This window comes from Saimiri boliviensis, chromosome 10 (assembly GCF_048565385.1).
Source record: "Saimiri boliviensis isolate mSaiBol1 chromosome 10, mSaiBol1.pri, whole genome shotgun sequence".
NCBI classification, from domain to species: Eukaryota; Metazoa; Chordata; class Mammalia; order Primates; family Cebidae; genus Saimiri; species Saimiri boliviensis.
Window position 1 is genome coordinate 45,829,239 of NC_133458.1, and position 26,344 is coordinate 45,855,582.

At 34.9% G+C, this 26,344-nt stretch overlaps 1 protein-coding gene across 5 annotated transcripts in view; it reads left to right on the plus strand.

Moving 5' to 3' along the window:
• The window catches only part of IMMP2L (inner mitochondrial membrane peptidase subunit 2), a 923,127-nt gene that overhangs the window by 670,907 nt on the left and 225,876 nt on the right, over nucleotides 1-26,344 (plus strand). For 4 of the 5 annotated variants that reach the window (XM_010344085.2, XM_010344092.2, XM_074379214.1 and 1 more), the window contains one exon: nucleotides 10,404-10,506. In XM_010344085.2, coding sequence (XP_010342387.1) covers nucleotides 10,404-10,506 — 103 coding nt within the window. Of the gene's footprint in view, nucleotides 1-10,403; nucleotides 10,507-26,344 lie in introns of those variants that run through there. The other variant, XM_074379217.1, reaches the window with a different exon arrangement.

Below are 26,344 nucleotides of genomic sequence, written 5' to 3' on the forward strand. Positions count from 1 at the left end.
GCTCTAATTCATTCTTATGAGTTATATTGGATTCCATGGTATGGGCATACCATCATTTATTAACCATCCTGTTTTAAGTATTATCTTTACATCCAGATTTTTGGCCACTATGAACAGTGTTACCAAAAACATTATTGTACCTGTGTCCCTAAATAGTTATTTTATGGCATTTTCCTAGGAATGGAATTGCTAGATCGTAAGGCAAATGAATTTTTTAAATGCTATGGATGCTGCCAGATTGCTTCCAAAAAAGATTATAACTCTTGCTATTTCTACCAGCAACGTGAGAGTGCACATTTCCTATACCTACACCAGCAATATGCTTCAGCTGTTGGCTATAAAGTCATGTTTACTCTAATTTGTATTTTCCTGACTACTAGTGAATTTGAGCAGTTTTTCATGTTTTATCTGTCACATGCCTATTTGTATCTTTTAGCCATTTTCAATTGGATTGTTTGTCCTTTAAAAAAAAATTCATTATCTATGTAACATCTTTGCAACATTTTCCCCCCATAGATAGTTAATTTGTTGACTTCTGTATTTATGGTACATTTTGTCTTTCAAGTTTTTAATTTCAGAATACTCAGGCATTTTTGTATGTTATTTTACAGCATACCTTTTGCTTTTTAATCTTACTTAAAAAGGCATTTCCCAACCCTACTTTATATGTAGCTTCCAGATTCTTTAACTATTTAAAATAGGCAGGAGGATCACCCGAGGCCTGGAGTTGGAGGCCAGCCTGGATAACATAGTGAGACCCTATCAGTATAACAAATAAAAGCGAGGCATGGTGGTGCATGCCTGCAGTCCTAGCAACTCGGGAGGCTGAGGTGGGCAGATTATGTGAGCCCAGGAGTTTGAGACTATGGTGGCAGTGAGCTATGATCATGCTACTGCACTCTAGCCTGGGCAACAAAGCCAGACCTTTTTTCTAAAAAAAAGCACAGTGCTCTGAAATGTATTTTTTCCCATATAACTAGCATACAAGCATATGGAAAAGACCTACAAACTAAATGATGATAATAAAAACACCCAGGCAATTATTTTGAGAGAAGATTTTCTAAACAAATGCAACAATATCATGTATATTAAATATTGGTTTTTTGGAAAAATTAAATTATACAAGTTTACTATATTATTTAAATTGGTTTGCCAGAAGTCACGCATGGAATATTGATATAATTTACTAATTTGTCTAATTTAACAGTAGATAAACTGATTATGGTATTTACACCTTTAATATTGTATGCAGTCCATCATCATTTTAGCAAAAATGAATTTTAAATATCGTTTCTTTGCAGTGTGGAGTTATCTTTTCTATATTCAGTCAACTTATACAATATCTGTAATTATGCTGTAATTACAGTAGTATTTTTACTGTTTTACTAGGTTGGTGCCAAAGTAAATGTGGTTTTTGTTATTACTTTTAATGTCAAAAACCTGCAATTATTTTTGTGCACAAATCTCATCTCGTCAGGGGTTGAGGTGGAAGGATAGCTTGAGGCTAGGCATTCAAGAGTAACCTGGGCAACACAGCAAGACCCCATCTCTAAAAAATTTTTTTAAATTAGTGGGACATGGTGGCACGCAGCTGTAGTCCCAGGAAAACATGATTGTGTTTGCAGAAAATGCTAATAACTACCCCAAAAAAAGAAAAAACAAAACTGTAATAAGAGACATTAGCAAGGTTGCAGGATGCAAGACCAATCAACTGTATTCCTATGTAGTACAATGAAAAACTAGGAGTTAAAATTTTTATTTTTTAAAATAACATTAAAACAGTAAATATTTAGATATTAATTTAAGAAAATATGTGCAAAATTATTATGCTATCAATCTCACAACAGAACGGAAACATTTTCAAAGACCTTTAAAATTGGAAAGATATGCTATGTTCATTAATCAGAACACTCAATGTTGTTAAGATGTCATTTTTACCTAAATTGCTGTGTAGATTTAGTGCAATGCCAGTCAAACTCCCAGCAGGCTCTTTTGCATAGAAATGGACAGGGGATTCTAAAATCTGTTTGGAAATACAGAGGACTTAGAATAGTCAAGGAGTTTGGAAAGGAGTACAGCAAAATTGGGGAACTCATTGTACCTGATTCTAAGACCTTTAAAACCACAATAATTATGGCAGTATGATATTAATATAAACATCAGTGGAACAAAATAGAGTCCAGAAAAAAGACTTATGCATATTGGGTGTTACCGTTTGGCTGTGTTACCTCTCAGATCTCATCTTGATTTGTAACTCCCACAGTCCCCACATGTCGTAGGAGGAACCCAGTGGAAGGTGATTGAATGATGGGGGCAGGTCTTTCCTGCACTGTTCTTGTGATAGTGAATGAGTCTCATGAGATCTGATGGTTTTAAAAAACGGCAGTTCTCCTGCAAAACCTCTCTTCTGTTGTATTCTGCCACGTGAGTCATGCGTTTCACCTTCCTCCATGGTTGTGAGGCCTCCCCTGCCATGTGGAATTGTAAGTTCCATAAATGTCTTTCTTTTGTAGATTGCCTAGTCTTGGGTGTATCTTTATCAGCAGAGTGAAAATGGACTAATAAATAGGGTAAATTAATTTTAGCAGAGTTAACAGGGTAAGTCAAGGGAGAAAGAATAGTTTTTTCAAAAAATGTTGCTGGGAAAATTGGATAACCACATGTAAAAAATTGAAATTTGAACCATACCTTATACCATATAAAATTATCATAAATAGCCTAAAAGTATACAACAACAAGAAGAAAACATAGGAGAAAATCTTTGTGATTTTTGGGTTAAGCAATCGTTTCTTAAGTTATGAAAAACATGTACTTTAAAAGAAAAAGGTTTTAAATAGACTTCATCAGAATTAAAAATGGATGTTCTTTGTAGAAAAAAACTGTTAAGAAAAATTTAAAAGCACACAGATTAGGAGAAAATACTTATAAAACATATCTAATAAAAATTTATATCCAGACTTCATAAAGAATTCTTATAATTCAGTAATAAAACAGATCACTGAATTTAATTTTTAAAAGTTAAATAGATAATTCACCAAAGAAGATATGAAAATAACAGACACATGAAAAGCTGCTTAAATCATGAGTCATTAGGGAAATGGAAATCAAAACCATTCTAAGCCCCTAAAATGGCTAAAATGGAAAGAATGATAATACCAAGTGCTGATGAGATGTGGAACAACTGAAACTCTTAAACATCGCCATTCCCCCTGCTCTGGAAAAGTTTTGTAACCAAACGCAGGTCTCGTCCCTAACCCCTTAACAGTGTCTAACAATAGTGAGATCTAGTAGAAGGAGACTCTATTCCAGAGGTAGCTGAGGAGAGGTATTACAGGCTCCTACCTTGAGGGTACCACTTTATTCTTCAGGACAAGCAGCCAGGGGTTTTTAAGGGGGGCTTGGCATGAACTACTTGTAGGAGAGGGGGTGAGGATATATGGGATCTGGGCGTCTTACCTATCAGGTGGTCTGGTTGGCGCCAATATGGGCAGAGGCAGGTTGTAAATTGAGGCTACCTCCTGGTGGAAGAGAGTTCTGGAGGCACCTGATTTGCTTCAAGGTAGGATCTCTGGGACTTCTAAGTAAACTCATAGGTAAGCTTGCCATGCCTGGTGGAGAGAAAGTAAAGGCTATATTTGCCTTCCTTAAGAACTAAGTAGGAGGTGGGGGGAAAAGAAAAAGGGGAAAAATTATTTTTTCCTTTTAAAAATAGGATATTTGGCCACAGTTTGACAGTTTAAATGCTCACTTAAGATATGACCAACCATTTTATTTATAGAAGAGAAATGAAAGTGTGTCCATACAAATACTTATAATCAAAGGTTCATAGCTGCTTTAGTGGTAATATTCAAAAATTTGGTGTACTGTGCTCACTATCTGGGTAATGGGATCACTTACATCTCAGACCTCAGCATCATGTAATATACCCATGTAAAAAACCTGCACAAGTAACCCCTGAACCTTAAATAATAGTTGTATTTATTTGTGTAAAAAGTAAAAAATTAGAAACAGTTTAATTGTTCATGAACTATTGATTGATAAATCCTGGTACGTCCATATAATACTATACTATTTTTTTTAAGTAGCAAATCTCTAATACTGGGAACGATGGGGATTGATCTCAAAAGTGTGGACTAAAGTGAGGAGCAAGAAATAAAAGAATATGTATTATATGTTCCTATTTACAGTCATGCCTTGTTTTATTGTGCTTCCATTAATTGCACTTTGTAGATACTACATTTTTTATTGATGGAAGGTTTGTGGCAACTTTGCATCCAGCAAGTTCATTCGCATCATTTTCCCAACAGAATGTGCTCGTGTTGTGTATCTGTCAGCATTTTTTTGCAATAAAATATTTTTAAGTTAAGATGTGTGTTTTTAGATATAATGTTATTGCACACTTAATAAACTACAGTATAATGTAAACATAACTTTTGTAAGCACTAGGAAACCAAAAAAAATTGTGTGACTTTCTTTGTTGTGATATTGCTTTATTGAGGTAGTCTGGAACTGAACCGACAATATCTTCAGGGTATGCCTGTATGTAAAAGTCTAGAAAAGGTATAACTGCAGTAATAGAAAGCAGCATAGCAGTGATTGTCTAAAGCCAAGGATGAGGGTGGGGCAGATTTGCCCACAGAGGGACATGAAGAAACTTTTTTGGGGAACTCAAGTGTTTCATATCTTGATGTAGACAGGGATTATGTGACTGTTGATTTTTAAATTCAATGAATTGTATACTTAAGATTGCTGAATTCTATGTCATGTACGTTATACCTCAGTAAGGGAACTCTACTGTCAATTTAATTTTTTAAGGTAATTCATGTTTTTTCCTCTGGCAGCTTTTCAGAATTTGAGATTGGGAGTAGTGAGACTTCAGTGTTTTACAAATTTCATTACGATGTATGATAGCGTGAATTTTTACTATTTGTCTTACTTATTTGCACTGATTTCAGAATCTGTAGTTGTGGCGGTCAAAGGAAAACTTCCCCTTAGCCCTCTGAAAAGTCACTAAAAAATAAATGACAAAAGGTAGATTAATAGGAGCAAAGGCATACAAAGTGCAGTGAAAGGTTGGGTCACAGAGTGAGTACACCACGCCATGGAGTACAGACCATTTTATATGCTTCTTTTTAGGGGGAAAGGAGATAGGGAAGTGTGGATGATTTTAGGGTGCTAGTAAATGATTTTTATGGGAATTCAATGGGGTTGAACATACAATGGCCTGAGACAATCTGTTGGACCCACCAAGCAGACAATGGTTTGTGACCACAGTCTGTTCAGGTATGTTGAGACTTCATGGCTTTCTTCCTGTGATATGAGTTCAGTTAATGAAAATTCAGGGAATGTACCAGAGGTAACTGTTTCCTTTTGAGCCAGTCCGGAGTCCAGCGAGGTAAGGGAGCTTCAGGGAACAACTTCATCATGCTTTATTTAGGAGAAACAATGAATGAGGAACAAGGTGGAAAAAGGTCAGAGAGACCTTGAGCCTTCTTCAGTTTAGCACATCAAAGTGCCGTATTTTGAGATATCGGTTTCTAAGGCCCAGCATATTCATTCATTCATCAACTCTGGAAAATCCTCTACCACTGTCTCTTCAAATATTATCTCTTCCTTGTTTCTTTTTATTCTCTTTCTTTGGAACTTGGATTTTACTGATGTTACATTTTCTTGTAATGCTTCCTGTATCTTTCTTACGTCTCTTATAGTTCCCATTTCTTTAGCTCTCTGTGTTGAATTCTTCTACAGTTCATTACTTCTTTCTTTAACTTAGTAATTTGCTTTTTAACTCATTTATTTAGTTATATATATTAATTTTTAGAATTTTTATTTGGTTCTTTTTCAAGTGTCTATCTTTAAAATAGTATATTGTTCCTTACTCATGTTTTAAATTCCCATTATACTCTTAAAAAATTTAGTTATAGCATGTATATCCATTAATCCAGTATTTGAAATTCAGGGTAGTCTAATTTTGCTATTCATTGTTTGTCCTGACTCACTGAAGTGGCTATTTCCAAATGAGATGTGTAATTTTGAATTGTGGTTCCTGTTGGCTGGGATTTATCTGTAGAAAACCTGAAACCACATTTGAAAGATTATTCTTTGCCAGATGCCTGGGACCAGTTAAAGCTGATTCTTACTTTGTCAGACCACTCAGGTAGGGTGAATTTGAACCTCGGTCTCACTTGAGAGCAGAAGGTAAATTCTCAAGAGGGAGTTTTTTCTCTTGCAGAGGCCAACACTAGATAGGCAAGTGTTCTTTTTATTTTCCTTTCCTGATGGTGGATTTTTTTTCTGGTTCTATCTGTTAGCAATGATAAGGAGACCTAGTTCTAACTGCTGATCTTTCTGGGTCCAGAGCCCTTGACTTCTGGTTCCTCAAGGCAATGAAAACCACGGATCTAGTATCCAGGCAGCAGTAAACATCCTGAGAGCAGCCACTACTTTGGACAATGAGAAAAACTAATAGAATAATTTGAAAAATAAATAAGAATACCTTAAATCAATCATGAATTATTGACATAAATGACTTACTTAAGAATGTGTGTGTGGTGTGTGTGTGTGTGTGTGTGTGTGTGTGTGTGTATGTCTGTGTGTGCGTGCGCGCATTTGGGAAATACTTTAAATAAATTCTTCCTTTCTTGTCGTGACAAGAATTACCTACACAATACTTTTGTATTCAACTGATGACATTCAAAAGATTCAGAGACTTAAAAACATTGGTTTCAAGGTCAAATCAAATTGGAGGCAATGATTCTTTATTCCATTTATAAGACCTAGGTAACTTGTCTTGGTAAAGGTACTACTAAAAATGCCTTTTCTTAGACAGGTAGTTAGAATACCATACAGAGCTCATTTTTGACTGTCAAAACCAAAATTATTTGCAAGCCATAGATACATACAACCTTGTAGGCTGACACCTCACTTAACTGTTAAATCACCTAAAAGATTATCTTGTCTTTCTTTTATGTGAATTCAGGAGCACAAAGCTATTTAAAATTCTTTCTCTAGAGAAATTCTATTAGGAGTATTATATTTCTTTGGCAGTCCTAAAAGGAACTAGCCCAATATTTTAACATCATATTTTTAAAGCTACTTTGGATTATTCTTTAAAAAGTTAGATTGAAACCCAAGAAACAGAATATGTACTAGGATATAGCATGATTTTACCAGGGTTTTTCTGGAGCTCAAAGTGTTCTTTCAAGTCTGTCTGGTGTCTAGGAAACCACATTGTATTAGCATAGTAATATTCAAATATACAAGAGACTGGTAGATAAAAACACAAATAGATTGTACTTCACCTACTACTACTCTGCATATCTGAATATGCAGAACATAAATAAATAGTGTTTTTACATATAAGTTTTAAAGTGTCCCAGAAGGACATAAGAGCACAAGAAAAAAAAGATTGATTGTACCATTAAAAATAGTCTATAATCACAGTACAACTGTGGGGAAAGGAAATTACTGAAGCATAGTTCAGGTAATTTTGAAAAACTGATGCTAATAGATAGCAGAGGCTGAACATATCCTGACTTAGGAAATGAAAGAAAATGATGGACAAAGGAAGACAATAGCAATAATATCTACCACTTATTGGGTTCTGACTTTACATCGAAATTATATTCAGTGCATCTCAACTGCTGGAGAATCCACTTATCAAGTGTTTAATATATGCCACTTTATCCATAGGATAACTTTTTGAGGTATTGTTATTTGCCCAGTTCTGTAACTGAGAAAACTGACACAGAGTTTCATCAACTTGCACAGATCATGTAAGCTTGAAAATATTAAATAAGATACAAAAGCCAAGATAGGCTGGCTCCGGAGACTATGCTGTGTAACAGTCTTTCCATTCTATTTTCATCTAAATTACTAAGCTTCGTTTCAGCCCAGTTGAGGCAGGAGTCCCTGACCCCCGGGGCCACGGGCTGGTATTGGTCTGTGGCCTGTTAAGAACTGGGCTGCACAGCAGGAGGTGAGCAGCAAGGGAAGCTTCATCTGTATTAATAGCCACTCCCCATTGCTCTCATTACTGCCTAAGTTCCACCTCCTGCTACATCAGGGACATCAGGACATCATTAAATTCTCACAGGAGCGTGAATCATATTGTGAACTGCATATGTGAGGGACCTAGGTTGCATGCTCCTTATAAGACTTTTTTTTTTTTTTTAAGAGTTTTGTTCTGTCACCGAGGCTGGAGTGCAGTGGCGTGATCTTGGCTCACTGCAACCTCTGCCTCCTGTGTTCAAGAGATTGTCCTGATTCAGCCTTCTGAGTAGCTGGGATTACAGGCGCCCCCACTGTACCTGGCTAATTTTTGTATTTTAGTAGATACGGGGTTTAACTATGTAGGTCAAGCTGGTTTATGAGACTCATACCTGATGATCTGTCATTGTCTCTCATCACCCCCAGATGGAACCATCCAGTTGCAGGAAAACAAGCTTAGAACTCCCCACTGATTCTGCATTATAGTGATTCATATAATTAACTCATTATATATTCCTCATTATATATTATACTCATTATATATTACATTACTCATATAATTAACTCATTATATATTATTATGCAATAATAATAGAAATAAAGTGCACAATAAATGTAATATGCTTGAGTCATGCCAAAACCATCCCCCACCCAACCTGGTCCATGAAAACATTGTCTTCCATGACATCAGTCCCTGGTGCAAAAAAGGTTGGGGACTGCTGAGTATGCCTTGCCAACAGTTAAGTAAAAGGATATTCTCTTTGTCATTAACATTTCATGTAGAATATTAGTTCTTAGAGGCAATCTAATAATAAAAGCAGTAGTGATGTCAGGAACTAATTGACCTGTTTTAATTGAAGAACATTTATATTACAGAGTATATAATGGTAAGATGTGTTCAACTTGTTTTTCACTTTTCTTTAAAAAGCTGATAACTTACTTCCCAATAGTAATTAAAAATAAACAGCAGTCATTAACTTACTGTGGGCTTCTAATAGCTACAGTTTTGCTTCCTTGCATGAATGATTTACTGATCTAAAGTAAAGTAATTCAGCACTGAAATTATCTTGAAAATTAAAAACCATCCTAGATAATGAATAGTTTCAGTTTCTGTAGCACCAATTTATGTTTAGTTTTTCTTTTTCGTGTATTCTTCTGCATATATACGACTTGCTAACTAATGAATATGGTCTCATAGGGACACCAGCTCAAAAAACTGTATGCCAAGCTCAGTTTCTGAACTCTACAGCCTTGGAGGTGACATTTATTCATTCCTTCATTCAGCCAACACTTACTGAGAAGATTCTTTAGGCCAGGCATTTTCCTGAACCTTTTAGGGGATAAAAGAAAAATTAAAAAAAAAAAAGTCTCTGCCTTCAGAAGAACTTCTTATTATGGGATTAGGATTATATTTTATTGTAAACTCATCTTTTATTTAGTTGGTTGCAGCATAATTTATTGAACCAATTCTGTGTTGTTGAATATTTAGGTGAATTCATTTTTTTTTTTTTTGCTATAAAAAGCCTTGTTTGGACAACCCTGGTAATGAGTAAATTTGTCTGTATTTCTGATTTTATTTTTTGAACAGATTTCTACAAGTAGAATAACTAAGTCAAAAGGCACACACACATTGGTTTCTTTAAAATGTACCAAAAATTGGCCTAAAATGGAAATATAGACAAAAACATTATACCTTTCTACATTGCTACCAAAACTGTGTGAGGTAGCTTTTTCTTAGTCCATTTCCTTGACAGTATTAAAAATTAAGAATATTTTGCTGCATGTGTATCACTGATCTTTAATCTTCACAGTTGTTAAAAATTTTTTATTTTTAGGACTAATTCAGTGCTGGGCAAAAATTTTCAAATGATGTTGATGTTTTTTATCTAACAAGAAGTTATCTGGATTATTTTATTTTCTTTTATTTCTTACTTACATTGAAATTTAGAGTTTTAAGTGTTTATGAAAAGTGTTGCCCACTGGTTTGAGAAGTTCGATAGAAAGAAATGAAGATTGTAGTTGTGCATGAATCAGTTGGAAGAGTTGAATACTGACTTAAAAGCAAATGTTAAAACACAAATAGATCTGTATTTTGTTAGGGCTTACTGAATTTCATAAATACATATTTAGAATATTGTTGAGTTATATGCAATAACAACACATTATATTTGGTGCCAATACATTTTATCTAAGCACAAAATTCTTACCTATAGAAGTATAAAAAGACAAAAAATCCTGTGGATCAATTCAAAGGGCTCTAACCACATCTTCCTTAAAAATGAAATTATGGAGAAGCTTCACGGTTAACCTGTCTGTAACATCTATATAACACTTTTGCTCTTCCTGAGTTTGTATGCTCAGCTGTTTGATCTCTTTTCTACTCATATCTCAATGGTTACACTGTTTATTTCTAGAACCATAGGACACAAAAACCGGTATGTGAAAGTCCCCCGTGGTCACATCTGGGTTGAAGGTGATCATCATGGACACAGTTTTGACAGTAATTCTTTTGGGCCGGTGAGTCATCTTTTATGTTCTTGTTGATACAATTATATTTCAAAGGTGGGAACAAAAGTATGTCAGATAGATTGTTCAGATAACTCAGCCAAGAGTGATCATGAATTTTATACTGGAATAGTTTATATTTGAAAATTTCATTTTCAGTATCATTGGTAAGGTACACTATCTGGGTGTGTGCGTATGTGTGTGTGTGTGCACGTGTGTTTCATGGAAAAGAACTCAGACACTACAACAAAGTACCAAAAGATGCTTTTGGCCAACTAGCTTATTCTAAATTTGAAGACCTTTTTTTCTTCCATGGGAATACTTTGTAGCCTATATTTTCAGTTGATGTTTAGCAGACATAATGTGTACAAGACCTATGGGCTTCAGTTTTCTAAATCGTTAGTTTAAAATGCAAGTGTAATGGAAATCATACTGGTAAGTATACAAGAAGCAGGTCCCAGCTGGGCCTGCGACTTAAATTGACATACGACAGAGTCACAGGAGAAAAGGAAACAAGTTTAAGATAAGTTTTAGGTGGTATAGGAGCCCTCATAAAGAAATGAAGGCACAAAATTGGAAAAACAAACATACTTTTTTATGTTAGATTGAACAAAGAGACCTAATTGTGGAAAAGTAAATTATGTGGTGAGGCTAAAGGAAGATAATGATTTTAATACATTTTAACAAGGTCTGTTTGTACAGAATCCCCTGCCATCAGTCCCCATGGAAGAGTATTTTTTTAATCCTGATACAGGGAGGGCATTTTTCACATGAAAAATTGTATCTCCTGCTTTCAGGAAGAAAAGGGGAAGATTAGAATGCCCCTCTTGCATCTGCTATTTGTCAAGTGCCTTTAGCTTAAAGTAATCCTTATGTCAAAGTAGCGTATTTTGGGGTGGCATGATCTGTCACCCTTCGTAAGTAGGATGTTACAAGTGCTGAGTTTATAGTAGAAATGCAGACATTCTTTGTTCCCTGCTTATACTCCATCAAACATGAGATTAAACTGGTTTTTTGTGAGTTTTTTCATGTTGAATGTATATAGAAATTCTTTATTTATGATTCCCTGCAATATAGCTCATAATATAAAGTGAAGGATCTTTTAGTTAACTGGCACTACACTTGTTTCTCATTATCTGGTCTGCTTAAAAGCTTGGATCTCCACTCATTAGATTTTCCTAAAGCTAGACATATCTATACAAGGTTGGCATCCCTAATCCAAAAGTCTGAAATCTGAAATGCTCCAAAATTCTAAGCTTACTGAGCACCAATATGATGCTCAAAGGAAACGTTCATTGGAGCATTTTGGATCCAAATTTTGGGATTAGGGATGCTTATCCAGTAAGTATAATGCAAATATTTCAAAATAAAGAAATCAAAAAGTTGCAGTACTTCTGGTTTCAAGCATTTTGGATAAGGGATATTCAACTCGTGTAAGTCAATACTGAATACCTTTAAATATATTTGAGGAAAACATTTTATTCATATAGTTTTTTTTCTAAGATTTAATGTTCGTGGTATCTAATAAACCAATTTCTTTCACGTAGTGTGAGGGGACACTCCCGCAGTCACTAATGGAGCAGCCACTTTTACTCATCTTTGGCTGACAGTGCAATAATAGAGCTAGGGTTGTATAAGCATGTATGGCTGTGTGGAAGAAAACTTTAGGAAACTACTCCTGCTTCGTTTTTTTCTAGTTGCAATATTGATAATAAATACTACTAAGGCATTCTCTTGCCTTTGAATAGTAATTATTACAAAACTATAATCTAATTTTCATAAGGTATACTAAAGGTCAAATAAACAGATTGGAAATGTTTTAGATCACTTACAGTATAGAAGTGACTCTTGTGACAAAATTTTGTAGCAACTCGAAAGTGAAAAAGATTACCTCTAAAAGCCATTTTCTTTCTCTCTCATCACAGATATGATTGGGTATGAAATGTTTCCATTATGTATGATAGATAGCTCTATGAAATTTCTTTATGCTAACCCTTTTGAGTTTATGATTACTGCACAATGATAGAAAATGTTTTATCTTCTCATGGATTTGCTAATTTATGACTTTAGTTTGCATTTCTAGTGGGATAAATATCTTTCATAAGTTTCTTTTAAAATTGTAGTAATTGTCTGGAAATCAAATTGCTACTTGATTTTCCTGGATTATATAATAAGGACATGTGGTCATTCTGATGCGTTGCTTTATAAATGCTTAGAATATTTTCTAATATTCTCTGTGAAAGAAATTAGTGTCTTTTCCTTTATAACACCTAGTTCTATGTCGATGAATATATATTCTGTTGTAGCCATGATGTTCTTCACCAGCACACAAAAATAACTGATTATCGTAGACATTGACAAATTTTCTGCTTGCTTTAAAATGGAAGCACATAGAAACTAAATTTTGTATTTGAATTTGTATGTGTGTATAGCTGCGACATTTCAAATAGTGATTTTTAACTACTTCACATTGACAGACTCTTCAATTAAAAATGCATGCAACAATTCTTTCTTTCATTTATTATAAGTATTAATTGTAGTATTTATATTTGAACTGTTCTCCTAGGTAATGTGTTCCATCTACTGCAAATACAAATGTAATTCTTTCCATGGCCTCCAGTTAGCTTCTTCATTTTCCATCTTTGAAGTTTTTCTATCATTTGTATCTAGCTTTAAATTGAGAATAACTGAGATACTTGCACTGTTTCCTGAATAATGATTTGTGAAAGTCTAGTATCTAAAAATAAATCTGAAGTAAATTATTTATTTTTTTAGCACCAGATAAAAATAATTTCTTTTAGCTATATTGACCAAAGGACATTAGAAGAAAAACTTTTGACTTATACATTTCAAGGCAAATATAACCTTTCTAAGATATATAAATGTATTTTGATTTTTAGGTTTGTGATCATAGTGTGACCTTGTGAACAATTTGTGTGCAGGGACTATGAAGCAGAACTGAATAATTCAGATGCAGAAACTATTTATGATAGACTGCCTCTTTCTGAGTATGGAAACTTTGAGTTATACTAAATATGAGTTCTTTTTAGTACCAAGTCATTTGGAAAAGAGCTAATTCAATCACTTATTTCATTGATACCTTATTAAATAAAATATGAGCCCCCTAGAGTGTTTTGTGAAGGAAATATGCCTAATAGGAGATGATAGTTTTAGCAATAAATGAGCATTACAACTATTATTTATTAATGAAATGAACTGATGGTCTGAAAGTGATGATAGTAAGTATGGAAAATGAAAGTTAAAACTCCATAGAATTCCTTTTGAAGTTTATGAAGTATAAAAAATTTTTCACTTTTTAAAAACCAGTGGAAAGGAGAAAAAGTAAAGTCTATGTTTTTATATCATGCAGAGTTTTTCCTTTATGACTTCGAGACACATTTTTAAGCAGCTGTGATTTATCCATCTTGATTTTGGTTTGTATATTCTGATGAGTGGGCTGGTCAAGAGAAATAAGAGTTATATTTAACCAGGCAGAGATTGCTGGATTTGGTAACATATGTGGGAAATGGACATTTTAAGCAGTGTAATGTCTAGTCATACCTGTTTTCATTTTTTCCCCTATATAATGCTTCTTTGGTAAAAAACAAAATAATAGATTCTGGAGTTGCAGGAAGGATGAAAGAATTGGACTTTTTCTTTTAAGAGCATTTGACAAAGAGAGGAATTGGGACTGAGTTTTGGGAAATGCTTGAAATAGTTAGAGATTATAAGGGCAGAGATTCAGGTCATAGATAATAAGGAGTGCACTGAACCTATGAGCCTTCTGAATTTTTTTTTTTTTTTTTTTTTTGCCACTATCACTAAGCATTAAAACATGGCCTGATGCCCAGAAGAAGCAGGTAAGAGGGTCAATAGATACAATCATCACTAAGGCAGAATCCTTACTCTCAAGGAAGAAGACAATTAGGCCTTCACAACGCAGTGTGGCAAATACTCTAGGTGGAGGTATGACAGAGCCTCTTAGAGAAGTAGAGTATTTGTATATTAAAACCCTTGAAATCTCTCAGGAGGATTTGGTAGAACAGAGTGTTCTGAAATCAGTGGAAGTAACTATTTGGTAAAGTTTTGCATTACATAAAGACTGTAGATGGTGTATGTTTTGTGAATGAAGTGATTTATACCTGAAGTGGCGAATGAAAGTTTTCTGCTTATACAATACATACTAATCTTGTGATACATGAGAATGAATTTTCATTGCATTTATTTATTGTTGAATTGTAGCATTTACCTGTGTAACTTCTCTAGAACAGCTAGAATGGCATTTATTTAAAATCAGCCATTTCAAATAAAAAAAGAAGGTCATTAGACAGTGTTGACACGATCCAGATGAAGTATTCTCTTCACATTTTCTTTGAAAAAATGATGCTTAGACTTTAATTGGTTATATTTTCTTGTTGTCTTATAGTACATGCTTGTTCATTAGACAAGTTTGATAGGAACTAAAATAATTTATATTTTATAGAAAAAATACTTGTACCAATAGTTATATAGTTTTTGTTAATAAGTCATAAAGCCTTACCTTGTGGTTTGTTGTCAAATGTTCCTCATGGTTCCCAAAAATAGCACTTGAACCTGGCAACCTCACATATTTTACCTAGATAAAATTTTCATTTGACTGGTATAGACAAAGGCATACATTTCAAAAAAGATCAAAGCCACTTAAAGAAGATACCAGTATAATAAAACTATTTGTATAACTAAAGGTAACTAAGTCTCAGAAGAGAGCCCATACTCAGAAGCTGTGTTCAAAACCAAGAAAGGTCCATGCAATAAAATGAAACAAAAAGTCCCTCAGGATTGACTTCACCATTTGTTGGATTTGTTGCTGTAATTAGGACGTCAAAAAATATATATGATTTTAAGAAAAAAGCTTGAAAACATAATATGGTGGTGAGGTAAATAATGTTACCCCTTTCCCTAAGAGAAGAGGCTTCCATTTCTACCATATCAAATTTTGTCTTCTGTCTTAATTATTCTGCTAGAGTAGAAACCATTTTCCACATGATTTCATTTTTAGATAGAAGAGTGTCAGCATAATTGTCATTAGACTTCATTGCTATGGCAGATACTGTTCCTTTGGGCTGTTTAGTTACCAAATTAAACACATTCATTTTATTAGAAATATATGTTTACGGATAATAGGTCAGGAGCCAAGATTTAGTGAAACATATGCAGGGGTTATTAATTTAGCAATTTTATTAGCTCTTAGAATTTGTTACAAATGAGATTAAAGCCTTTATTTTACTTGCAAGATGTAATTGGTGCTTACATAACTGGGTAACTGGGTATACACAGAAAAATAAAATGGAAAATATGAGGGACCCATAAGACAAGAAAAGTCTTCGATCGAATACATTGTGATTCAACGTTTGAGATTAAATTGCCTCATTTACATGGATATATACTTATACAATATTTGGTTGGTAATTATTTGCTTTCCACTTGTTTAAATAAACAGCATACTATGTAAATAACTTTGTAAACACTAAACTATGTAAATAACTTTCTTTTGACTGAGCTGAGAGACAGCTTTTTGTGGAAATTTTTAATTTTTCTACAACTTGTTGGGTAATGTTTAAAAAGACTTTGCTCTTTCTCAGTATCTTATTGGTTGTATTTACTCAAATGCTTTGCAAGAGGGTTTGATTTTGAGTGACTTGGGTGACAGTGGAGCCATAAATGCACCCTGTAGTGAATCATGATAACTACATTTTTAGACATTATTCATAGTAAGACCCATGTGAGTTTTTGGTACATTAAGATTTGTCTAACTTGCGAATTAAGCAAGTGAAAATGCAGTTTTTTACTATAGTGATCATAATCAGAGCCATAATGCGTATTCTATTGGTAGGTCATCACAGGCCCTATGACTTTTGCATTAAATAGAAGTAATTTCCATAATATGACTCCCAAATAATTCGACTCCAACTGATATTTCTGTCACTAAGGATTTTTCTGAAAAGAATTCTGATCACATTATTTTGCTTCCTAACAACAATATTATCGACCTACAGTACCTACTATATTTACTAAAGAAACAAGGCAAGAAAGCCCACTCTTACCACTTATATTTGACATTATACTAAAGGTCATTACCCGTAGAAGAAAGAGAAATAAAAGATGTAGGGATGGGAAATGAAGATTTCAAACTGTTATTTTTCGTAAGTGTGATATCGTCTCCTTAGAAAATTCGAGAGGAATCTGCAGAACTATTAAAACAATTATGCAAGCTCAGTAGTATAATAGCTATTATGTACATGATGAAACATGGCTAGGTATCATCAAGAAATAGAAAACATACTGTTAAAGAATTTGCCATTTAAAATAGCAGTAAAAAGTTCAGGATTGGTTACCCCTGGAAAGGAAGGGAATGAATGTTACTGGGGAGGAGTGTACAAGGACACCAAGTTACACTATTTATATCTTAAGCAGAGTGGTGAACACGCAGATGTTCATTATATTATGCTTTATACCTTTTATGTCTAAAGTATAAAAGAATATTTCCTTTTTTTTTTTTTTTTTTTTGAGACAGAGTCTCTCTCTTTCATTCAGGCTGGAGTACAGTGGCGCAATCTCAGCTCACTGCAACCTCCGCCTCCTGGGTTCAAGCAGTTCTCCTGCCTCAGTCTCCCGAATAGCTGGGATTGCAGGTGCACACCACCACACCAGGCTAATTTTTGCATTTTTAGTAGAGATGAAGTTTTGCCATGTTAGCCAGGCTGGTCTTGAACTCCTGGCCTCGAGTAATCCATCCACCTTGGACTCCCAAAGTGCTGGGATTTTAAGCATGAGCCACCACACCCACTGTAATAGAATATTTCTAATAAATACATAAGTTAAAATTTTAAAAGTTGGCATCAGTGACTCCACATTACTTATAAATATGAGATCATCCCCTAATACATGTGGGGCCTATGGCATGGAGGTCTAAATACTACATGTCTAAATACTTAACATTTAGCTATAAATTAAATTAGCAAACTGTTAAATGAAATATGTTACTTTTCCTGACCTGATAAATATACCTTCATATAGCTAAAACCAGCAAACATAGATGACTGAATTTAATTATTATTACACCTCTGAGTATTCTGTTAAAAGGTCTGTGATGTTTGGAAGAGTAATAAAATTTAAACATATGTAAGCCTTAAATTATATATATATTATAAATGAAAATTCCAAGCTGTTATTTTTCAGTTTTTTTAATATATTTTAAATTCATATGTTTATTTATACATTTTTTTCTGGCCTCCATTTCAGCAAAATCACTATGTCGTTACAATCAAGGTTTTCACATGATTGCATTCTACTGACAACAATGATATAAAGGATTAAAAGAATATTTAATTGTATTTGGTATAGATAATTTAAATATATGTTAATGAAAATATAGATGAAAATAAATGTAAAAAATTTAAAAGTGAAGTTTTTCAGGTCTTTCCAGAAGAATTTTGTAAAATGTCAAAATGTATCTTTTAAAACAAAAAGCCAGTATATAAATACTACTAATTAACACAAAATTACATCAAAATTATTTAAATAGAACTGAGTTTTTAAGCTTTTAAAGAATTAGTTACATCTTATTACATATTTTTATAAAAGGAAATCTTTTTACAGGTTTGAGGGTTCGATTTCCACATGGTTGTCAATGTAAAGGGTATCATGCTCCTTGCATGTCATACCCTCAACTACATACATACACATTTAAGAGCAATATGAATTGTTTAGTAGTCACAAAATATTTCCTTTGTTCCCACAAACAACTGTGGTGAATACTGTGTTTTCCTGAGTACCTCTAGAATTATAGAATCACAAGTTAAAACATGAAGAGCAGAAAGAACAGAGGCACTCAGCCACTGGCAAATGATACTGAGTATACGAGAATGTGTGGACTCCACGCTGAGAAGCCTTGTCACGTCATTTAATTTTCTTTTTCTCTTAGCTAAGTGCTTAGATGGCTGAAATCCTGCCTGTGATCAACTGGTGAAGTTTCATGGGATTTGGAGTCAGTCCATCTTTCTTTTTTAGAACACAAAAGATACGGAAAACGTGCCTGGGTCCTTAATAATGTTTGTTTGTTATGAATAAATACCTGGTGAATAATCAGGGTTAGAATGTCACACTTTGATAGTGCTGAATGACAGATCTTGAATGACATAGGGGCCCATGTGTTCTTCAATAAATTTATTTTTTAAAAAACTTGTGATGTGCAGGTTTCTCAAAAACACAGGCACCAAAAAAAGCAATACCTCTTGTCCAGGCCTAAGGGCAGTCTGGCTCAAAGAGCTAGTGTAAACTCATTCAAATGGCATTCAAACCCTTTGATTCTGTCTCCCACCAAATTTTCTAGATCCATCTTACCTGCCTATGCCTTGATCATTCTCAAATTTACCAATTAGTTTTGCATTTTTGTATCTTGGCACGGGCTGCCATTTCCTCTTCCTTTCATTATCTTGTGCCTGCCCACCTGAATCTGGACAATGACTACTTCCAGACCTACTCTAACATGAATTCTTGCTTCTGACTAAGCTAGTTACCCCACACAGCATTTGCAGTATAATTGCACAGTTTTTCTATGTGTAAAGACTGTGAATTTTGCCAGGGCAGCTATGGGAGCTAACTCATCCTTGTATCCCTGTAGCCCAGGACTGGGAACAGCTGTTTCATGATAACTTAATGGCCAATTTCTGCACAGTAAAGGTTCATCTAGAGCAGGGTTCAGTGAAATATGGCCCTTGAACCAAATCTGGCCCATTCCTATTTCTGTATAAAAGAAGTTATGTTGAAACACAGCCATACTCTGGCTTTCATATTGACTACGGCTGCTTTCCCACTATGATGGTTGAGTTCAGTACCTGCAACAGAGACTTATATCCCACAAATCCTAAAATTTTTATTATCTGCTCTTTATAGAAAAAGCTTGCCAACCCCAGATCCTAGTGAATTAGTAATAGATAACTTTAGAAAGATTGGTTAAGGACTGAAATTGGTTAAAGTCAGAAATTTGAACATTATCAAGAATGGACTAAAAAGCCATTTACATTTTCAAACAGGAGAGTAATAAGTTATGAGAGGTGTCCTGGAAAGACTGGTTAGGAAAATTATGAATGAAAGATTAGATTGCAAATAGGATATAGGTAGAAAATGCAGTCATTTGATGGGACTGTTAGTTCAAATGGGAGGTGATTAGGCATTAGGCAAGGGGGGTAGTAATAGAAATATGAAGTAGATTGACTTATAAGAGTCGTTAGGAACCAAGAATTGATTGGATGTCTCTTAGATTCTGGTCCTTCATATTAACTTACCCCATCTGTTAGAGAAATTCACCAGCTGGAATCCTAAACTAACTTCATGCTCATCTCTGATGGGTCAAACTTTAAAATTAAGCATAAGCAGCAGTCTTGGCTATGTGATGAGAGTTGTGCTACCTGGTAAGGATTAGATGTGTGTCCCTGACCTTGGGAATGGCAATCAAGTCTTGTTCACGACCCCTTAAACTTATAGGCAAATATTATTCCATCCAAAGTATCAAAGTTCTATTCTGTTACACTTAGCATCCATGTCAGTTCACCCCCAACTCATTTCATCAGGCTTCATTACTATTTTTGGTAAAGTTCTCACACATTTCGAAAGGCATAGGCAATTCCCAGAATGTAGAGGCTAAAAGAAGGAAACATAGTAGGGTGAATATTTTGGTAAACCAGCTGAAAGAAAGGCATGTTTTAAACATTTCTTTTCCATTATTATTTAAAACACACACAAATAAATATTTTTTTCAAAATTAAAATGTTTTCAATGCATCAATGCATTGTGGGAAGTTGCAAACAATATTTTTTAATTAAAAAATGTTTTCAAAAAGAAATTTATCAGTTTTGCTGAAGAAATGATATAGAATGTTCACACCTCTTTCGAATTACATTAATCTCCCCTTTAAATAAAGTTACTGTATTAAAATATGTATATTGATATTGTGAATTGAAATTAGGATGTGATCAGTGGAAAGAAAGAAAGGGGAAGCTATAAGCCTTCATCAAGTTGTGGAATACTGAACTTTTTTGATTACTATGCCTGATTTTTATAAAGAAAATAATCGTTAACCAGAACCTACTTAGACTAACAACTGCATTAGGCTGAAGTTTTACTTAGACCTCCAGTGATTTTATTTACAGTTGAAGAGCTGCCACCAAACCATTTTCAAAGCTGCTTAAATCTCCCTTGTTGTGAAATGCATCTTCCTGTTCCCCACTGAGTCTTTAAACTCTGTGTGCCTACTATTTGTTGGGAAGCTGCAGGCAAATGAAACATTCCTCTCAAATTAGCCATGATTATATTTGGGTTGTTCATATAAATTAAGTTTCACTTCACAAAAACCTAATGAGATTATAAATTATGTCATTTCTACAAGTCATTATGGAATTATGTAGACACTAGTCAAGGAGAAATTCTTATCTTCACAAAATATTTGGTACAGTCTTTTAAAACAAAATGTATTGCATTCTTCTTCTGTCATTAAAAAAATAAAAACACAGGCACAAACACAAAGCATAGTCTTTCAAACCAAGAAAATATGTGTGCTAAATAGGGAATGATAATAACCGTTAAATGAATGGATTCTTTAAATCTACTGGCATGGTTCCACTAGCTGATTGTTTTGAGATTTAATGTGTTATATCCTGCACTGATGGAAAAGTAATAGTACAAAACGAGTCAGGCTATTTTAAAGGTCATTCATCAAAGTGCATGGTACTTAAATGGCTTTTTTGCCCAGCTGGGCATTACTGGTTAAACTGTTAAATTTTTTCAAGTAGTATTTGCAACTGTTTGAATGTTTGTCTTCTCCAAAATTCATGTTGAAATTCAATTGCTGTTGTAACAGTATTATCAGGTGGAATGTTTAAGAGGTCATTAGTCCATGAGGGTTCCGCCCTCATGGCTGGGATTAAAGCCTTCTAAAAAGGGGACTTGAGTCCCCTTTTCCTCTTTGCCCTTCTGTCTCCTGCTATGTGTGGAAAAAGTATTCTTTCCCTCCGGAGGATGCAGTATTCAAGGTGCCATCTTGATGTCAGAATCACCAAACCTGCTGGTTCCTTAACATTGGACTTCCCAGTTTCCAAAAACTGTGAGTCAATACATTTTTTTTAAATTATAAATTACTCAATCTGTGGCATTCTGTTATAGAAGCACAAGCAGACTGAGACAATGTTACACTGTTGAGTCATAATAGTATTTTGTATAAAGAACTTGAAGTATATTTTAAAGAGTAATTTCTCATTTTACTATAGTCACATAATATTTCTCTGTATTTTAATTTAAAAAAACCAACCACCTTTCCTTAGGTAGAAGTATATTTCTTTTTAGAAGGAAGAACATTATTTAAACTACTGTTTTGTTACAGGAAAATCTTCCTACTATTATACGTTGGGTATAATAATAATATATTAATGTGAAATTTTATTATATGCTTCTCTGTCTTATTACCCCTAACCATCTCACTGCTCAGTCTTTTGAAGTTTGCTATTCACAGTACCCATTTTTTGTCACATCAAAGTAAATTTGGTATTTGATCATAAGAAGGATTATGAAGAGGATGCCCCTTTATAGAAAGGATTTAAGTAGGATATGCCTGTGTACGTAGAGACTACCCAAAATTGATATATCCCCATTCTGTAGGTTCAGGAAAACTGCTCTCTTAATAAAGCTATTTACAAAATTCTCTATTTTTAATTCCTGATGGTCTCCAAAATGCCCATGAGACTATTATTATGATCCTTTGGCTAGTATATCTTCATTAATGTGCTTTTCTATTACTCCATTCCTGTTTAAAAGCAGGCCAGCCAAAAACATCACAAATCATGCAAAACAAAATCATTCATAGATGCACCAAAAAATACCCTATATATTATTTCCACTTGGTTGAAAGTAAACTAGGCTTTGAGTAAAATACATTGTCTTCAAAACTCTTTATACATTCTGTGTTCTCAGCCCTGATTTTTTTAACCCCCTAAGTTGTATCCCCTTCTTAAGAGGGAAGATCTCTCCTGCTTTCAAAATTATTTTCTTCTACTTTCCCCTAGGGAGAGAAGTAGAAGAAAGGAAGAAATCTAGTAACCTTTCACAGAAAAAGAAAGACAGAAACATGAACATTGTCTCTTGCAAATACTGCTTTCTTTTAACTTTTTTTTTTTTTTTTTTGACAGAGCCTTGCTCTGTCACCCAGGCTTGAGTGCAGGGTCACAATCTTGGCTCACTGCAGCCTCTGCCTCTGTTTCAAAGGATTCTCGTGTCTCAGACTCCCAAGCAGCTTGGACTACAGGTGTGCACCACCATGCCAGGCTAATTTTGTTGTGTTTTTAGAACAGACAGTGTTTCACTATGCTGGCCAGGCTGGTCTCGAACTCCTGGTCTCCCTGAAGTGATCCACCTGCCTTGGCCTCCCAAGATGCTGGGACTTTGTTTTAACTTTTAATAAATGTAGCAGGAATGTCTCTCCTCAACATCACCATAAAAAGAAAATAATAATAAAATGGAAGAAATCACCTAGCAGACAGAGAAATAATTTTTGTGGTGGTGGCTCCCCACAAATGTCACAAGTTACTGCACTTGTCTCTAAAGACAACACTGAATATTGCTTTGAAGGTGGTTTCAATCATGTGACTAAAGAGCATTTGCCTACCAAATACCTGTCAATTCCACTCCAAGGCCTTCTGAGCCTATGGGGAAACCTAATCCCATGACCATGAGCAGGAGCAATTTTCCAGTGTTGCAAATTTCTGTTTGAGACATGGGACAGGGAATGGTCTGACCTCTAGTTCTCAATTCAGAGGGTCAGCTTGGGTCCAGTTCCAGTCCTGCACCAATTAGCTATGACAGTGGAGACAGGATCTAGTTAAGAAAGGACTGTGATTGGCCTAGCTTGAGTGTCCATCCTGGAAGAATCAATCATTGTCAAGGGCTGGAATATTCTGGTTGTCATATTTGGACCAGGTATCCACCTCTAGACCAAACAATTCTGGGCTAGGGGCAGGATCATATAAAAATTATGGAAGCTCCATGGAAACCTTATCTTGTTGATGCCAGTACAGAGAAAGGACTTGTTGTTCCCAGATAATCCAGAGTATTAGGCAGACAAAAGAACAGACAACAATGTAATATAATAAAAGGTAAAAAGTATAAAAGCCAGAGACAGAGGTGCAACATCAGGAAGTTCATAGAATTGATTATCTAGCAAGAAAGAATTCAAAGGCATTAATCAGTTCAACCTTGAAGAAAAGATAGGATTTGGATTTATGGACAAGTGGAAAAGTAACTTTCTAGAAGCAGAAAACAAGATAGCGGAAGCATGGAGGTGGAAGTATTTGGAGTATGTACTGGGTCCTTGAGCAATTTTGTTTGGCTAGATACCCAACAAGAAGAAGAGCCAAGTCTGACGGCATTACCAAGAACCTTAAACATCACACAAAGAAGTCTGAATATTATTTTGCAGGCTGTGAATCACCATAGAAGGCTTTTGAGCATGTTATAGACATGGTTAAAACCGCAAGTTAAAAACAATAATCTGGAGTGTTGTGTAAAATGAGTTGGAGAATAAGAAAAGGTGAAAAACCTCCAAACTTGCAAAGGTCTTGCAGTATAGCATACAGTAAGCAAATTAGGACAGCAGTTCCCACACTTGACTGTGTTTAGGAAACACTTGGGTGACTTGTTAAAAATACACATACTTGTACTCACTCCACAAAGATTTGGGGCTTGGGGGATCTGCATTTTTTTAAAGCAACAATAACAAGGTGAACATGTCCTGAGTACCGTACTTTGAGAAATGCTGATGTTGAGAAGTAATTGGAGAACCCTAAGAATAATATAGTGTGAAAGAGTCCTTATTCACCCATGCTGAGCTTTCAAAGGTCTGGAAGTTAGCCCTGGTCTTGGTATAATGTACTTGAAGTCAGAGCCAAGCAGGAGGTTGAGACATGAAGGCTCATTCTCTCCAAAGTTTACGTGGGCTCTGTTTCCTGTGGCACTGTGTCTCTGTGGGTAGGTCAACTGGAAACTTTACAGCATGACTCACCCAAAGAATAGCACTGAGTTCTAGTGGTGAACAGTGCCAGCGAAGATTAATATATTCTGTTTTAAGACTAAGTGTGGTTAGTTTATGTGTCTTCAAGATTCTTTTCTCTACTTGCAACCTATGCAAATTCAAATTCTGGGCAATTAAAACGATAAAGGGTAACTTGCACTATTTAAAAAATGGGAGATTGATATTAATCATGTGGTTTTTGGAGGCTTTGCTATGAGAGAAGGAGGAGTGATAAGTGGTCGTAGAAGCAGTATACAGGAGCACTGTATTTGTAGACTTTGCTTGGCTATTCTTTGTTAAATAAACAAATATAAGTCTTTTAAAAAATCTATGCCTCCTAAATCAGGAGCAATAAATACGTTATTCTGTGCTGCTGAATTCTGAGATCTTTGTTTAGATAAATTTAGTTTGTGTGCCAGATAGTATTTCATACTTAAAAATAATCTATTGTATATCATACTTTTGCAACATATTAAGTCTCACTATAGTTTATCTTAGATTAAGAATTGTTAAAGGTATGTATCCGATAGAATTTGCTTTGCATATCCTCTTCTTTTTTCTTTTCATCTTTTACCTTCCATAATATTCTTTTGCAGGTCAGCTAAACAACTGGGCTTTGAAAGATTACCCATCTATTTGGTTCAGGATTTGTCAGCATTATGTTCATGTTGCTATACCCTGTGATCGCTTCCAAATAACCATCTTAGCCTTTCAGCGGTATTTGATATGTTTGGCATCTTCCTTTTTAAAACATTTTGAGAATTTGCTTCTTTTAGCATCCTTGAACCCTTAAAACCAGTCACTTTTTCTAGGCCTCTTTCACATTTTCATCCTTCTCTGCCAGATTTCTAGATTTTGTCGTGCCCCTGAGCTTGATCCTGAATATTCATCCAAACTTAAACCCTCCCTAAGAAAATTGATGCCTTGTTTTTAAATGCTATGTTTATGCATTGTTACTCAGATTCGTATCTTGAGATCATATTACAATTGGATGTTCAAGAAACATCTTAAATTTAACGTGTCTAAAAGGAAACTCTCCATTCCCTTCCTTCCTACTTCCATCTTCTTTCCTCAGATTTCTTCCATTTCCGTAGATGGCACCATCCACCCAGTTACTCAAGACAGAAAGTTAGGAGGCATCCTTGGGGTCTCACTTTTCATTGCCCCCGGCTGCCTAGTAAGACCTGTTGCCCTTCCACCAGTGTCCCAGTCTTATACTTTCTTCCATCTCTACTGCTGCCTCACTGATTCAGGTCATCATCTATGTCACTAAAAGAGCCTCCTAACTGGGCTTCATGTTTCCCCTCTTCATCTTCTAAACTTCAACGTCTCTGTGGTAGCTGCGGTTATCTTATCCTCAAACCGGATCTCTAGCCTACATGAAACACTTCAGTGGCTTCCTGTTGCTATTAGAATTAAAAGTGTGAAGTTTTCTCCGATTCACTTGCCATGGCCTTCGGGGCCCTCACATTGTGTAGCCTCTGCATCTCTCCCCTTTCCATGTTTGCACCTCTCTGATCTCTTAGTTCTTTGAATAGGAGAAATGTCTTTTGTCCTAGCTAGATCCTCTTCCTTTAATTCTCCTCCTTTAGGTCTTTGTGTAGTTGGCTCTTTATTTTCCCCACTTCAGGGAAGATTTTTTTCTGTGCGTCTAACAAAATGGAACACACACACACACACACACACACACACACACACACACACACACACACACCTGCTTCTAGCTACTATCACTATCTTATTTTATTTCTATAT